This window comes from Hemitrygon akajei, chromosome 18, assembly GCF_048418815.1.
Source record: "Hemitrygon akajei chromosome 18, sHemAka1.3, whole genome shotgun sequence".
Classification (NCBI taxonomy): domain Eukaryota; kingdom Metazoa; phylum Chordata; class Chondrichthyes; order Myliobatiformes; family Dasyatidae; genus Hemitrygon; species Hemitrygon akajei.
Window position 1 is genome coordinate 31524302 of NC_133141.1, and position 16541 is coordinate 31540842.

Consider the following 16541-nt stretch of genomic DNA (forward strand, 5'->3'; position numbering starts at 1 on the left):
AAAGCTCCCATTCTATTGGACTGACACCCCTCCGTGCGATCCCTGAGCTCACTCACCGTGATCGACGATAAACCGCACCAAAGCTCCCATTCTATCGGACTGAGCTCACTCACCGTGATCGACGATAAACCGCAGCTTTTGTATCACAGCCAGGTTTCCACTGACTCGGTACACCCCGTCTGCATCCAGCCCTGGATGAGGGGAGAGAGGGTGGTGAAAGTGAGAGCTGGGGCTTTACAGGTAGTGAGTGGATGAGGGGAAGTGAGTGGGGGGTAGAGGGAAGAGGAGACAGGGGGAGATAGGGGAAAAGTGTGGAGGGAAGAAGTAGGGACAGAAAGGGGCTGAGGAGGAAGAGATGAGAGGGTGGAATAAAGACTGCACAGCTGGTGGGCTGGTGAGGAGGTAGGCAGAAAGGAGAAAGAGAGGGGGAGAAAAAGAGAAGGGGATACCCGTGAGAGTGGGTAAAAGAGGGATGGATTGAGAGAGAGAAAAAAGAGGAAGCAGGAGAGAAAAAGGAAGAGTGGAGCAGATAGAGGGGGAAAAGAGAGAGGGAGAGCTTGTGTGCACATGAGAAGAAAGTTTGGAAGAAGGAGAGCAAGAGATGAGAGGTGAAGAGGAAGGGGGAGAGGGTGTGAGTCGGCAATCAGAAAGAGAACAGAGTAGGAAAGGGATTGGGTTAAAACAGGGAATGTGAAAAAGACAGCGAAGAGGAGTGCGGGGTGTAAGGGGCAACAGGGAGAGAAGAGCTGGACAGTGGGATGGTGTGGCAGAGTGCGTTGATAGGGGAAAAGCAGACGTCCAGGCACATATCTCACCTCGCTTCTCTACTGCGTTGATGCATAGTTGCACAAACTTGGGTATGGTTGCTTTCTCTCGCTCACACAGGGCATCAAGACGGCATCCAAAAACTTGGTCTTCATGGAGGAGAGAAAGGGAGGGAGAGAGAGTCTGTCAGTAGGTTAAGTGTGGGGAGTGGTGAGGACAGAACAGTTCCTCTGACCTTCCTGCAACCTGATTGGTAAGTATTGATGTACCAAGGAATCTCAGGGTCCAAGTCCACAGCTCCCTGTAAATGGCCACACAAGTTGATAGGGCGCTAAAGATGCTTGCCTTTATTAGTCAAAGCACTGAGTTCCGGTGTTGGGAAGTTATGTTGTTGGCATGTTGAGCCAACACACCTCAGCAGATTCTGAATACGTGCAAATGTATATGGCGAAAAAAAATTGAGCTTTAATCCTTGAGTATTGCATTCAATTCTGGTCGTCCCATTACAGGAAGGGTGTGGGGACTTTGGAGAGGGAACAGAGGAGACTCACCAGGATGCTACCTGGATAAGGAGAGGTTGGACAAACTTGGGTTGTTTTCTCTGGAGTGGCGGAAGCTGAGGGAAGACTTGATAGAGATTTACAAGACTATGAGAGGCACAGATAGAGTAGACAGCTTGTATTAAAAATGATGCTGGAGAGGTGGTAATGGAGGACAAGGAAATGGTGGTCAAACTGAGTAAGTATTTTGCCAGTCTTCACTATGGAAGACACTAACACACTGGTGGACGTTTCAGGTAGAGGTCATGAAGTGTGTGAAGTTACCATTAGTAGGGAGAAGGTTCCTGGGGAACTGAAAGGTTTGAAGGTAGTTAAGTCTACACCCCAGGGTTCTGAAAGAGGTGGCTGAAGAGATTGTGGAGGCATTAGATATTGGAATGGTTCTGGAAGACTGGAAAATTGCAAATGTAACTCCAAAAAGGGAGAGAGGCAGAAGAAAGGAAACTATACGCCAGTTAGTCTGACCTCAGTGGTTAGGAAGATGTTGCAGTCGATTGTTAAGGATGTGGTTTGGGATACTTGGAGGCTCCTGATAAAATAGGCCAAAGTCAGCATGGTTTCCTCAAGGGAAAATCTTGCCTAATGAATCTGTTGGAATTCTTTGAGGAAATAAAAAGCAGGATAGACAAAGGAGATTTGGTTGATGTTGGACAAGGTGCCACACATGAGGCTGCTTTACAGGCCATGCATCCGTGGTATTACAGGAAAGATTACGGCATGGATAAAGCAGTGGCTGATTGGCACGAGGCAAAGAGTGGGAACAAAGGGAGATTTTTCTGGTTGGTGCCAGTGACCAGTGGCATTTAAGGTAAGGAAGGGGTATGGTTTTGTAGCCAAGTTTGTGGATGATACAAAGATAGGAGGAAGGGCAGGTTGTGTTGAGGAAGCAGGGAGACTGGAGAAGAACAAACAGATTAAGAGAGTAAACAGTCGATGTTTCAGGCTGAGACCTTTCTTCTAGACACAGGTTGGGCGCTGAGGAGTGTCGTACAACAAAGGGACACAGGTCCATAATTCATTGGAAGTGGCATCATAGATAGATAGGGCAGTAAAGAAAGCTTTGGCCTTCATAAATCAAAGCATTGAGTACAGGAGTTGGGATGTTGTGTTGAAGTTGTCCAAGACATTAGTGAGGCCTAATTTGGAGTATTACATACAGTTTTGGTCACCTACATACAGGAAAGATGTAAATAAGGTTGAAAGAGTATAGAGAAAATTTACAAAGATGTTACCAGGTCTGGAGAACCTGAGTTATAAAGAAAGATTGAGTAGGATAAGACTTTATTCCTTGGAATGTAGAAGATTGAGAGGAGATTAGATGGAGCTATACAAAATTACGAGGGTAAATGCAAGCAGGCTTTCTCCACTGAAGTTGGGTGGGATTACAACTAGAGGTCATGGATTAAGAGTGAAAGGTGAAAAGTTTAAGGGGAGCATGAGGGGAAAGTTCTTCACTCAGAGGGTGGTGAGAGTGTGCAACAAGTGGTGCATGCAAGCTTGATTTCAATGTTCAAGAAAAGTTTAGATAGGTATGTGGAAGGTAGTGGTATGGAAGACTATGGTCCTGGTGCAGTCGAGGGGAGTAGGCAGTTTAACTGGTTTGGCACTAGATGGGCCAAAGGGTCTGTTTCTGTACTGTACTTTTCTATGGCTCTGTGACTCTACATGAGAGCTGCTTAAGAGGCTGTTGGAGAGATAGGTGGATTCTATGTACAGCAGAAAGTGTCCTTACTGGTTGCATCACAGTCTGTTTTGGCAATTCGAACGTGCAGGAATGTAAGAAGCTGCAGAGAGCAGTGGACTCTGCCCAATACATCACGGACACATCCCTCCCCACCATCGGCAGTGTCTACAGGAGGTGCTGCCTCAAGAAGGCAACATCCATCATCAGAGATCCCCACCATCCGGGCCATCCCATCTTCTCACAGCTCCCATCGGGCAGGAGGTACAGAAGCCTGAAGTCCCACACCACCAGGTTCAGGAACAGCTACTTCCCTTCAAACATTCAGAACCAACCGCACAACCCTGATCACCACCTCAGTACAGAAACACCGTGACCAGTTGGATGTTGTAAAAATTGTGTATAATTCATGCTTCCCTTGTGGAAGTTGTATATCTGGAATTTAAATCTTACATCCATCCCACAACGTGAGAGAGTAAAAGTCTTTGCATTATGACTCCGTCACAATGTACAGACACATGAATTTAAAAGTGTAATGGCTTGTAGAAAGAATCTGTCCTGTAGCCTGTTGCTCCTGGCATTTGTCCTGTAGCCTGTTGCTCCTGGCATTAATGCTGTGGTACCATTTGCCAGACAGAAGCAGCTGTAACATATGGTTGGAGTGACTGGTATCCCCGATGATCTTCCAGGCCGCCTTTCTGCACTTGCTGCTGTAAATGTCCTCAGTGGAGGGAAGTTCACATCCACAGATGTGCTGGGCTGTCTGTACCGCTCTCTGCAGTGCCCAGTGATCAAGGTTGGTGCAGTTCCCATGCAGGCAGTGATGCAGCCAGTGAGGATGCTCTCAATGGTGCCCCTGTAGAAGGTCTTGAGGATCAGGGGGCCAATGCCGAACTTCTTCAGTCACCTGAGGTGGAAGAGATGCTGTTGTGCTTTTGTTTTGCCATACATCTACAGTCCAGGTGAGGTGATGTGTATACTGAGGAACTTGAAACTACTCACACTCTCAACTGCAGACTCATTGATGTTGATCGGACAGAGCCCGACTCCATCCCTCCCGTAATCCAAAATCAGCTCTTTTGTTTTTGGATATTGAGGGAGAGGTTGTTATCCTGGCACCACTGTGTCAGGGTGTCAACCTCCCCTCTGTAGACTGTCACGTCACCGCCAGAAATAAGGCTGATCAGAGTCATATCATCTGCAAATTTGATCAGCAGATTGGAGCTGTGTGTGGCAGCACAGTTTGGGTGTAAAGGGAGTAGAGAAGGGGTCTCAGAACACAACCCTGGTGGGTACCCGTGTTCAGGGACAGAGGAGAGGGACCCCATCCTAAACACCTGTTGGTGATCCAATGAGAAGTCCAGGATCCAGCTGCACAAGGTGGAGTGCAGGCCGAGGTCTCTGAGCTTCCTGTCGAGTCTGGAGGGAATTTTGGTATTGAATGCTGAACTGTAGTCCAGGAACAGTATTCTAATGTATGCATCCCTCTTCTCCAGGTGAGTGCAGACACTGTGTAGTGCTGTGGCTATGGTCTCATCGGTAGACCGGTTCCATCGGTAAGTGAATTGTAGGGTGTCCACTGTGGATGGTAGTATGTTGCAGATGTGGTCTTTAACCAGCCTCTCAAAGCATTTGCTTATAATTGAGGTAAGTGTGACAGAGCCGCAATCATTCAGGCATGCTACCTTGACTTTCTTAGGTACAGGGACAATAATGAATTTGAAACAGGAGGGCACTACACACTGGGAGAGGGAGAGATTGAAAATGTCCGTAAACACACACTTTGAGGACATGACCTGGGATGCCCTCCGGCCCCGCTGCATTGCCTCGGAGATGACCACGATGCAGGCCTTCAATCCTTGGGGCTTCAGTCCTATCAACCTCGACTGGAGCGTAAAAAACATTTAGCTAATCCAGGAGCGAGGTGGCAATGTTGGCTGTACTGCTGCGTTTCCTCTTGAAGTCTACAATAGTGTGCAGTCCTTGCCATATGCTGCGTGTGTCATTGTCACAGAGTTGTGACTAGATTTTGTCCCTGTGGTGCCGTTTTGCCACCTTGATGGCTCTATGAAAATCATAGTGGCTACGTGCCTGTAATGATGTTGCAAGAAAATGGTGCCTCATATGCCAGGATGCTGTTTATTGACTATAGCTCAGCGTTTAATATGATCATCCCTCAGAAGCTGGTGGGTAAACTGTCCGCATTGTGTTTCAACACCTCTCTCTGTAACTGGATCCTGGACTGCTTGACCGAAAGACCACAGTCAGTCTGTGTTGGCAAAAACATCTCTAACTCCATCACACTGAGCACTGCCCTCCGCCCCCAGGGCCGAGTGCTCAGCCCGCTGCTGTTCACACTGCTGACACATGATTGTACCGCTAGATCCAGTTCAAGCCGAATCATCAAGTTCACTGATGACACAACAGTGGCTGGCCTTATCAACGACAATGATAAGATGGCACACAGAGAGGAGATATAGCGGCTGGTAGAATGGTGTGAGCACAACAACTTGGGTCTCAACATGGACACGACCAAAGAGATGATTGTGGACTTCAGGAAGGTTCAGGCTGACCACTCCTCACTGCACATACACGGCTCCTCTGGGGAGAGGGTTAGGAGACCCAAGTTTCTGGGAGTGATCTCACCTGGTCCCTCAACACCACCTCTCTGGTCAAGAAAGCACAGCAATTCCTCCACTTCCTGAGGAGATTGAGGTGAATGAGGTTTATCAACCCTCTCCCATTCTATCCAAAGTTTATAGGAGCACAGTTGAGAATGTCTCTCTCACTCATCCGAGATATTTACCAGGAGCACTGTGTAGTCAGGGCCCTCTGCACTGTCAGTGACCCCTCCCATCTGTCCAACAATCTCTCTGACCCTCTACCATCAGACAGGAGGTACCTTAGCATTAGGACAAGGATGGGAAACAGCTTATTCCCCCCCCCCCAGACCATGAGACTACTGAACTCCCTGCCTCCACTCACGTAAGAAATGCCAGTAGCGTTATACTCTTTACTTTTTAAATTGTCTTGTAAATCCACCGTGTTCTTTGATAATTTATTTGTGGTCATTTTACTTTGTGCTATGTGTGTGAGTTATACGTACTGTGTTGTGCAACTCGGTCTGGAGAAACATTGACTTGTTTGGTGGTATTAATGTGTACAGTAGAATGACAATAAAATTAACTTGAACTTGAAATTTTTCATTGCACCTGTGCACACATCTGTGTGTGACAATAAACTCCACTTTGACATTGACACTGTCAGAAAGGTTTGGATTTGCATTGGGATATTAGGTAGAAGCGTGTGTTTGGGGCTGTATGTCTGTGTAGCAATTTAGGGCAGGGTAGGGAAATAGGACTGAGGTAGGGAGTTAGGATTGGTGTATGGAGATGGCTTTGGGCAGTAGGAATGGGGCAGAAAGGTGGAATTAGATTGGATTGGGACATGGAGATGGGATTGAGTTAGAGGGATGGGTTTGGGGTTGGGATGGGATTGGGATAAGGAGATGGTATTGGGAAAGTGGGTGGGATTAGGACAGGATGGGATTGGGACAGGGGAATGGGGTGGGAATGGGACAGTGGGTGAGATTGGGATGGGACTGGAATGGGGATGGGATTGAAATGGTGGGAATAGGATGGGATGGGATTGGGACAGGGAAATGGGGTGGGAATGGGACAGTGGGTGAGATTGGGAATGGACTGGAATGGGGATGGGATTGAAATGGTGGGAATAGGATGGGATGGGATTGGGACGGAGACAATTTAGAGAAGGGAGATGGGATTGGCATAAGGATTGGGATCAGGCATGAGAGTCGAGAGGTATGATTAGGGTAAAGAGTCAGGGTAGGGAGTTGATTTTGTGGAAGGTTGGGAAGGGGTAGATTGGGCTGAGGGCGTGGATGGGGATGAGGGAGGTGGGGAAGGGGGGTTGAGGAGCGGAGGGGGGAGGTGATGTGGTGAGGGTGGTGGGTAAGGTTTAGATGGTTAGCCCCAGCCATTTACCTTTGATCAGGCCTTTCTCCTGCAAGGTCTGGAGGGGTGGTCTCTTCATGATGAACTTCCTGATCCTGTTCTTCACCCGCTTCCTCTCCGAGCTGTCCGAACCCATTCTCCGCACTGCCAACACAAGAAGGAGAAAGAGGGGTCATAATCGGGGAGATGTGTGTCTCAGCATTGGGTGGGGGAGGAGAAGGGGAGGTAGAGGGTGCAAGAAAAGGCAGCTGGCTCCTCCATTCCATCAGGAGAATGGGCAAAGAAGTGGCAGATTGAATACAGTGTTGGGAAGTGTATGGTCGTGCACTTTGGTACAAGGAATAAAGGCGTAGACTATCTTCTAAATGGGGAGCAAATTCAGAAATCAGATGTGCAAAGGAACTTGGGAGTTCTGGTGAGGGTTCACTGAAGGTTAATTTGCAGATTGAGTCGGTAGTAACTGCCAGATCAAGAAAGCTGGCCGGACAGAATTCAGATGGATGCACAAAGTGAGGGAAAAGATATCTGCACCTTCGGCAATGTTGTTTGCATCCTAGTTCTAGATGATTGAAGGGTGGCAAATGTTATTCCTTTGTTCAAGAAAGGTAATGGGGATAATCCTGGAAATTATAGACCAGTGAGTTTTACATCAGCGGTGGGCAAACTACTGGAGAGGATTCTTAAAGACAGGAATTAAAAGCATTTGGAGAAGCAGAATCTGATTAGGGATAGTTAGTGAGGGGCAGGTCATGCCTTATGAGCCTGATTGAGTTTTTTGAGGATGTAACAAAACAAATTGATGAAGGTAGAGCAGTGGATGTGGATTTCAGTCAGGCATTTGACAAGGTTCCCCATGGGAGGCTCATTCAGGAAGTCAGGAGGCAGGGGATCCAGGGAAACTTGGCAGAATTGGCTTGCATACAGAAGACAGAGGGGTGTTGTAGATGGAGTGCATTCTGCCTGGAGGTCAGTGACCAGTGATGTTCCACAGGGATCAAGACTGGGACCCTGCTCTTTGTGATTTTTATAAATTGGATCAGGAAGTGGAAGGGTGGGTTAGTAAGTTTGCAGATGACAGAAAGGTTGGTGGTATTGTGGAAAGTGTAGAGTGTCCTTATTAGTGGATCAGAGGTGGAGAGGGTCAGTAACTTTAAATTCCTTGACATTATCACTTCAGAGGATCTGTCCCGGGCCCAGCACATAAATGCCATTACAAAGAAGGAACTGCAGCACCTCTACTTTCTTATATTTTTTGCGCAGATTCAACCTGTCACCTTTAAAATTCAATTTTAATGAATTTTTAGAGATGTACAGTGGAGAGTATGTATCCTGACTGGTTGCATCATGGCCTGGTGTGGAAACACCAATGCCAGGAATGGAACAGCAGACAAAAAGTAGTGAATACAGCCCAGTCCATCTCAGGAAGAGGCCTCCCTTTCATTGAGCACATCTGCAAGAAAGCAGCATCCATTATCAAGGAGCCCCACCATCCAGACCATGCTCTCTTCTCACTGCTGCTATTGGGAAGGAGGTACAGGAGCCTCTGGTCCCTCACCACCAGGTTCAGGAAGCCATTACCCTTCAACCATTTGTCTCCTGCATAACTTCACTCACCTCAACACTGAACTGATTCCACATTCTACAGATTCACTTTCAAGGACTCTACAACACATGTTCTCAATTTTATTTATTTATCATTATTTAAATTTTTTGTACTTGCACAGTTTGTCTTCTTATGCACATTGGTTGATTGTCCATCTTTGTGTGTAGTTTTTCATTGATTCTACAGTATTGTTCTTCTTTGTTCTACTGTGAAGGCCCATGAGAAAATTAATTTCAGGGTAGTATATGGTGCCATCTATGTACTTTGATAATAAATTTACTTTGAACTTTTGAACATTGTTATATACGGGACATTGACAGGATGCAGAGCTGGGCTGAGAGGTGGCAGATGGAGTTTAATCCCAGAGAAGTGTGAAGTGGATCATTTTGGAAGGTCGAATTTGAAGGCAAAGAGTACAGGGTTTATAGCAGGATTCTTAGCAGAGTGGAGGAACAGGGGACCTTGGGGATCACAACCATAAATCCCCCAAAGTTGCAACATAAATTGACAAGGTCTTTAAGAAGGTGTATTTTGTGTTGGCCTTCATTTGTCAAGGTATTGAGTTCAAAAGCTGTAAGCTAGTGTTGCAGCTCTCCTGGTTAGAACATGTTTGCAATAGCATGTTCAGTTCTGATCACATTATTATAGGAAGGATGTGGATGATTTAGAGACGGTGCAGAGGAGATTTACCAGGGTGCTGCCTGGACTAGAGAGCATGTCTTATGAAGATAGGTTGAGTGAGCTCTGGCTTTTCTCTTTGGAGTGAAGGAGGATGAGAGGTGACTTGATGGGGGTATACAAGATGATAAGTGGCATACAACAAACTTTTCCAGGGTGGCAATGACTAATACCAGAGGACATACAGTTAAGGTGACTGCAGGAAAATGAAGGTGGCTCTTTTTACACAGAGATTTTTCAATGAGTAGAACACACTGCCAGGGTGGTGGTAGAGGTAGGTACTTGAGGAGCATTTAGATCAGCCCATAAATATAAGCAAAATGGAGGGCGATGCAGGAGAGAAGCGTTAGATTAATTTTAGAGTAGATTAAAAGGTCAGCACAATACCATGGGCCAAAGGTCCAGGCAGCTAAAGGAGGGTGTGGGAGGGAGGGAGCGAGGGAGGGACAGAGAGGGAGAGGGGGAGGAAGAGAAGGAGGGAGGTAAGGAGGAGGAGAGGGAGAGAGGAAAGAGGGAGATACAGACAGACAGTCAGATAGATGGACAGGGAGGAGATACGTTCCGGAGCCTGGGGTGGAAAGGGGATCAGAGGGAAGGGAACACGGCAGGGAGACAGAGGGAAGTGACTCACGCGAAATTCGCCGGCTCTCCTTTGGTCTGTCCTGGGTCGGACTCTCCTCCTCATCCCCGCTGCACTCCAGCAGTTCCGCACTGGCCGTCCGCCGCAGTGAGTAGACGATGGGGGAGTCTAGGGGGTTCTCACGATCCTAGGATCACCGGTTGAGGGGAACAGGAGCATGGTGGGGGGAGGGAGGAAGGTCAGGCTGACTTGCACTATCAAACACCAGCCCCTTTCCACACTTTATTACACCTGCTATTCACATTCCCCCCTCCCAACTTCAAGGAAGGTTTGGAGGGGGAGGGAGGTAAATGTCCCTCTGAATCCCCACGGTCCATCTGGTGAAGGTGCTCCCGCAGTCAGAGAGGGAGGGCCGATGTATATCCCAGTCAAGATGGAAGGGAGGTGGAAAATGTGGCAGTGTTTCTCTGTGCCCACACCCCTCATTCATTCTGGGTGGGAGAAGTGTGAGGGTCAGGAGGGGCTGTTAGAGAAGGGTGGATGAGTGACCATGGTGTGTTTTAAAGATAGTCAACACTGCAGGTGGTGGGGGGGAGGGGTTGTTTACAGGTGAGGTGGGATGGGGTGCTGATTGAGCGGGATGCTTTGTCTCGGGTGGGGTCAAGCTTCATGGGACTTGGAGCTGCATTCACATGACGCAAGTGGGGAGAGTTCCAAAACTCTTCTGACCTGTAGACGGTGGAGAGGTAATGTGGTGGATGTGCATGGACTAACTCCACCTGGGCAAGTGGGGAGTGTTCCATCACACTCCTGACCTGTAGACAATGGAGAGGTAATGTGGTGGATGTGGAGTGCATGGACTAACTCCACCCGGGCAAGTGGGGAGTGTTCCATCACACTCCTGACCTGTAGACGGTGGAGAGGTAATGTGGTGGATGTGGAGTACATGGACTAACTCCACCCGGGGAAGTGGGGAGTGTTCCATCACACTCCTGACCTGTAGACGGTGGAGAGTTAATGTGGTGGATGTGGAGTGCATGGACTAACTCCACCTGGGCAAGTGGGGAGTGTTCCATCACACTCCTGACCTGTAGACAGTGGAGAGGTAATGTGGTGGATGTGGAGTGCATGGACTAACTCCACCCGGGCAAGTGGGGAGTGTTCCATCACACTCCTGACCTGTAGACGGTGGAGAGGTAATGTGGTGGATGTGCATGGACTAACTCCACCTGGGCAAGTGGGGAGTGTTCCATCACACTCCTGACCTGTAGACGGTGGAGAGGTAATGTGGTGGATGCGGAGTGCATGGACTAACTCCACCCAGGCAAGTGGGGAGTGTTCCATCACACTCCTGACCTGTAGATGGTGGAGAGGTAATGTGGTGGATGTGGAGTGTATGGACTAACTCCACCCGGGCAAGTGGGGAGAGTTCCAAAACTCTTCTGACCTGTAGACGGTGGAGAGGTAATGTGGTGGATGTGCATGGACTAACTCCACCTGGGCAAGTGGGGAGTGTTCCATCACACTCCTGACCTGTAGACGGTGGAGAGTTAATGTGGTGGATGTGGAGTGCATGGACTAACTCCACCTGGGCAAGTGGGGAGTGTTCCATCACACTCCTGACCTGTAGACAGTGGAGAGGTAATGTGGTGGATGTGGAGTGCATGGACTAACTCCACCCGGGCAAGTGGGGAGTGTTCCATCACACTCCTGACCTGTAGACGGTGGAGAGGTAATGTGGTGGATGTGCATGGACTAACTCCACCTGGGCAAGTGGGGAGTGTTCCATCACACTCCTGACCTGTAGACAATGGAGAGGTAATGTGGTGGATGTGGAGTGCATGGACTAACTCCACCCGGGCAAGTGGGGAGTGTTCCATCACACTCCTGACCTGTAGACGGTGGAGAGTTAATGTGGTGGATGTGGAGCTCATGGACTAACTCCACCCGGGCAAGTGGGGAGTGTTCCATCACACTCCTGGCCTGTAGACGGTGGAGAGGTAATGTGGTGGATGCGGAGTGCATGGACTAACTCCACCCAGGCAAGTGGGGAGTGTTCCATCACACTCCTGACCTGTAGACAATGGAGAGGTAATGTGGTGGATGCGGAGTGTATGGACTAACTCCACCCAGGCAAGTGGGGAGTGTTCCATCACACTCCTGACCTGTAGATGGTGGAGAGGTAATGTGGTGGATGTGGAGTGTATGGACTAACTCCACCCAGGCAAGTGGGGAGTGTTCCATCACACTCCTGACCTGTAGACGGTGGAGCGGTAACGTGGTGGATGTGGAATACATGGACTAACTCCACCTGCGCAAGTGGGGAGTGTTCCATCACACTCCTGACCTGTGGATGGTGGAGAGGTAATGTGGTGGATGCAGAGTGTATGGACTAACTCCTCCCAGGCAAGTGGGGAGTGTTCCATCACACTCCTGACCTGTAGACTGTGGAGAGGTAATGTGGTGGATGTGGAGTGTATGGACTAACTCCACCCAGGCAAGTGGGGAGTGTTCCATCACACTCCTGACCTGTAGACGGTGGAGAGGTAATGTGGTGGATGTGGAGCACATGGACTAACTCCACCCGGGCAAGTGGGGAGTGTTCCATCACACTCCTGACCTGTAGACGGTGGAGAGGTAATGTGGTGGATGTGGAGCACATGGACTAACTCCACCCGGGCAAGTGGGGAGTGTTCCATCACACTCCTGACCTGTAGACGGTGGAGAGGTAATGTGGTGGATGTGGAGCACATGGACTAACTCCACCCGGGCAAGTGGGGAGTGTTCCATCACACTCCTGACCTGTAGACGGTGGAGAGGTAATGTGGTGGATGTGGAGCACATGGACTAACTCCACCCGGGCAAGTGGGGAGTGTTCCATCACACTCCTGACCTGTAGATGGTGGAGAGGTAATGTGGTGGATGTGGAGTGCATGGACTAACTCCACCCAGGCAAGTGGGGAGTGTTCATCACACTCCTGACCTGCAGACGGAGGAGCGGTAATGTGGTGGATGTGGAGTACATGGACTAACTCCATCCAGGCAAGTGGGGAGTGTTCCATCACACTCCTGACCTGTAGACGGTGGAGAGGTAATGTGGTGGATGTGGAGTGTATGGACTAACTCCACCCGGGCAAGTGGGGAGTGTTCCATCACACTCCTGACCTGTAGACGGTGAAGAGGTAATGTGGTGGATGTGGAGTGTATGGACTAACTCCACCCGGGCAAGTGGGGAGTGTTCCATCACACTCCTGACCTGTAGACGGTGGAGAGGTAATGTGGTGGATGTGGAGTACATGGACTAACTCCACCCGGGGAAGTAGGGTGAGTAAATTGGCATTTGCCTTATTGTTGCCTCATATACTGAAGTATACTCTGTGCCATTGTGTGATGCTATAGAAATTTCCCATCCACTGTTCTCCTTGAACTTCACCAACGGCCAGCGATTTCCATTTGGTACCCTTCTCAAACTCCTCCAACCTCCCTGTGTGTAAGGAGTTTGTACATTCTCCCCGTGACCATGTGGGTTTTCTCTGGGTGCTTGGGTTTCCCCTCACATTCCAAAGACGTGCTGGTTGGTAGGTTAGTTGGTGTTTGTAAATTGTTCTGTGATCACACTAGGGTTAAACTGGGAGGCGCAGCCCTGAAAGTCTGGAAGGGCCAATTGCACGCTTTATTTCAATAAATAAATAAATACAGTTTTTGTGGAAAAGAATGTTATGGGTCAATATAACACAATATTAATTGGCCTGGCAGAGCGAACAGTGCAAACGGTGAAACAAGACCTTTCAAAGCAAACACAGAGAGAACCTGATAAAATTCTTTTTGATTATCGGGTTATCCCAAATGAATTCACAGGTGCCTCGCCCGCCGAATTAAGCGCACTTCACAAACCAGATTAGATCGCCTGCAGCCAGCCGTCCAGGAGTGAATTTGCGACAAGCAAGAGGCCATGAAGCAAAGGTTGTGAATGTTTGGTGCCAAACACACACACGGGCTACACGCGCGTGTCCCAGAAAGAAAGAAGCCGCCTGGCATTATCGCGGTCGAGTAGCAGAACTTGAGCTGACAAACGGGCGAGTTGTTCGGCGACCCTTGGACCATATATGCCAGTGGTCTCAGGGAAGCTGCAGCAGCGCCCTCTGCTGGTGGGGCTGGCGTCCCTGCGCATGAACCAAGAGAAGATCCACCAGGAAGGCGTAGACAGCAGCGCCCTCCAGTGGCGGTCCACAGGGGTGCACCGGCCAGTTTATCAGTACCAAGTTCTCAGTTTACTTCAGCTATTTCCTTCCTCTGTGGTTCCCATCTACAGGGGGAGGGATCAACCGCATCGTATCGATTGCAAGAATGTGGTAAACGTGCATGCATTTGATCTTTTGCGCAGTAATTCAATTGGGCCTCGTACGCGTAGGGAGTCCTCTCTGGTTTTTGCGCAGGCTTTCGAGTGCACATGTTTTTGTCTCGGCAGGCCCAGTTGGTTGTTCCCACATTGTACATAACCCAACATTTTCAGTAGCTAACTTGACTTGTTCTTGCTCCGCGCAATAATACCTGCCTCTCACTGACTTGCTAGTGGAGCTGGGGACTCACCAAGGTCTCAATGACCCGCTTGATGGTCTTGTACCAGTCACTGATGTAGTCCTCATTCTCTGCCTGAAGCAGGTACTCGTTCCCTGTAACTGTGCGCAACTGCAATGGAGAGAAAGGGGGCTCTGCATTAAGAGGGGAAGAGCAGGCAGGGTGATGGGATCAGACTGGGAGTACTCATTTAGCTGCTTGATTCACCCAGTGAGGATGTGTTGGACACATATCTAGACCAAGCAGTTCATCCCATTAACCTCCCCTACACCCGGTGATTTCCAACGTCCCCATTCGGTGTCCCCCTTAACCTTCCCAAAACCCGGTGATTTCCAACGTCCCCATTCAGTGTCCCCCTTAACCTCCCCAACACCCGGTGATTTCCAACGTCCCCATTCTGTGTCCCCCTTAACCTCCCCAACACCCGGTGATTTCCAGCGTCCCCATTCAGTGTCCCCCTTAACCTCCCCAACACCCGGTGATTTCCAACGTCCCCATTCAGTGTCCCCCTTAACCTCCCCAACACCCGGTGATTTCCAACGTCCCCATTCAGTGTCCCCCTTAACCTCCCCAACACCCGGTGATTTCCAACGTCCCCATTCATTGTCCCCCTTAACCTCCCCAATACCCGGTGATTTCCAACGTCCCCATTCAGTGTCCCCCTTAACCTCCCCAACACCCGGTGATTTCCAACGTCCCCATTCAGTGTCCCCTTAACCTCCCCAACACCCGGTGATTTCCAACGTCCCCATTCAGTGTCCCCCTTAACCTTCCCAACACCCGGTGATTTCCAACGTCCCCATTCAGTGTCCCCCTTAACCTCCCCAATACCCGGTGATTTCCAACGTCCCCATTCAGTGTCCCCCTTAACCTCCCCAACACCCGGTGATCTCCAACGTCCCCATTCAGTGTCCCCCTTAACCTCCCCAATACCCGGTGATTTCCAACGTCCCCATTCAGTGTCCCCCTTAACCTCCCCAACACCCGGTGATTTCCAACGTCCCCATTCAGTCTCCCCCTTAACCCCCCCCAACACCCGGTGATTTCCAACGTCCCCATTCAGTGTCCCCCTTAACCTCCCCAACACCCGGTGATTTCCAACGTCCCCATTCAGTGTCCCCCTTAACCTCCCCAACACCCGGTGATTTCCAACGTCCCCATTCATTGTCCCCCTTAACCTCCCCAATACCCGGTGATTTCCAACGTCCCCATTCAGTGTCCCCCTTAACCTCCCCAACACCCGGTGATTTCCAACGTCCCCATTCAGTGGCCCCTTAACCTCCCCAACACCCGGTGATTTCCAACGTCCCCATTCAGTCTCCCCCTTAACCTCCCCAACACCCGGTGATTTCCAATGTCCCCATTCAGTCTTCCCCCTTAACCCCCCCAACACCCGGTGATTTCCAACGTCCCCATTCAGTCTCCCCCTTAACCTCCCCAACACCCGGTGATTTCCAACGTCCCCATTCAGTCTTCCCCCTTAACCCCCCCAACACCCGGTGATTTCCAACGTCCCCATTCAGTCTCCCCCTTAACCTCCCCAACACCCGGTGATTTCCAACGTCCCCATTCAGTCTCCCCCTTAACCTCCCCAACACCCGGTGATTTCCAACGTCCCCATTCAGTCTTCCCCCTTAACCCCCCCAACACCCGGTGATTTCCAACGTCCCCATTCAGTCTCCCCCTTAACCTCCCCAACACCCGGTGATTTCCAACGTCCCCATTCAGTCTTCCCCCTTAACCTCCCCAACACCCGGTGATTTCCAACGTCCCCATTCAGTGTCCCCCTTAACCTCCCCAACACCCGGTGATTTTCAACGTCCCCATTCAGTGTCCCCCTTAACCTCCCCAACACCCGGTGATTTCCAACGTCCCCATTCAGTGTCCCCCTTAACCACCCCAACACCCGGTGATTTCCAACGTCCCCATTCAGTGTCCCCCTTAACCTCCCCAACACCCGGTGATTTCCAACGTCCCCATTCAGTGTCCCCCTTAACCTCCCCAACACCCGGTGATTTCCAACGTCCCCATTCATTGTCCCCCTTAACCTCCCCAATACCCGGTGATTTCCAACGTCCCCATTCAGTGTCCCCCTTAACCTCCCCAACACCCGGTGATTTCC

The 16541-nt window shown here is 49.9% G+C and overlaps 1 protein-coding gene across 2 annotated transcripts in view; it reads right to left on the bottom strand.

Moving 5' to 3' along the window:
* Positions 1-16541, bottom strand: part of arhgap9 (Rho GTPase activating protein 9) — a 174169-nt gene that overhangs the window by 82458 nt on the left and 75170 nt on the right. For both annotated transcript variants that reach the window (XM_073071236.1, XM_073071237.1), the window contains 5 exons: positions 14432-14530; positions 9893-10028; positions 7011-7124; positions 816-914; positions 114-191 (listed from right to left, as the gene is read on the bottom strand). In XM_073071236.1, coding sequence (XP_072927337.1) covers positions 114-191; positions 816-914; positions 7011-7124; positions 9893-10028; positions 14432-14530 — 526 coding nt within the window. The remainder of the gene's footprint in view (positions 1-113; positions 192-815; positions 915-7010; positions 7125-9892; positions 10029-14431; positions 14531-16541) is intronic.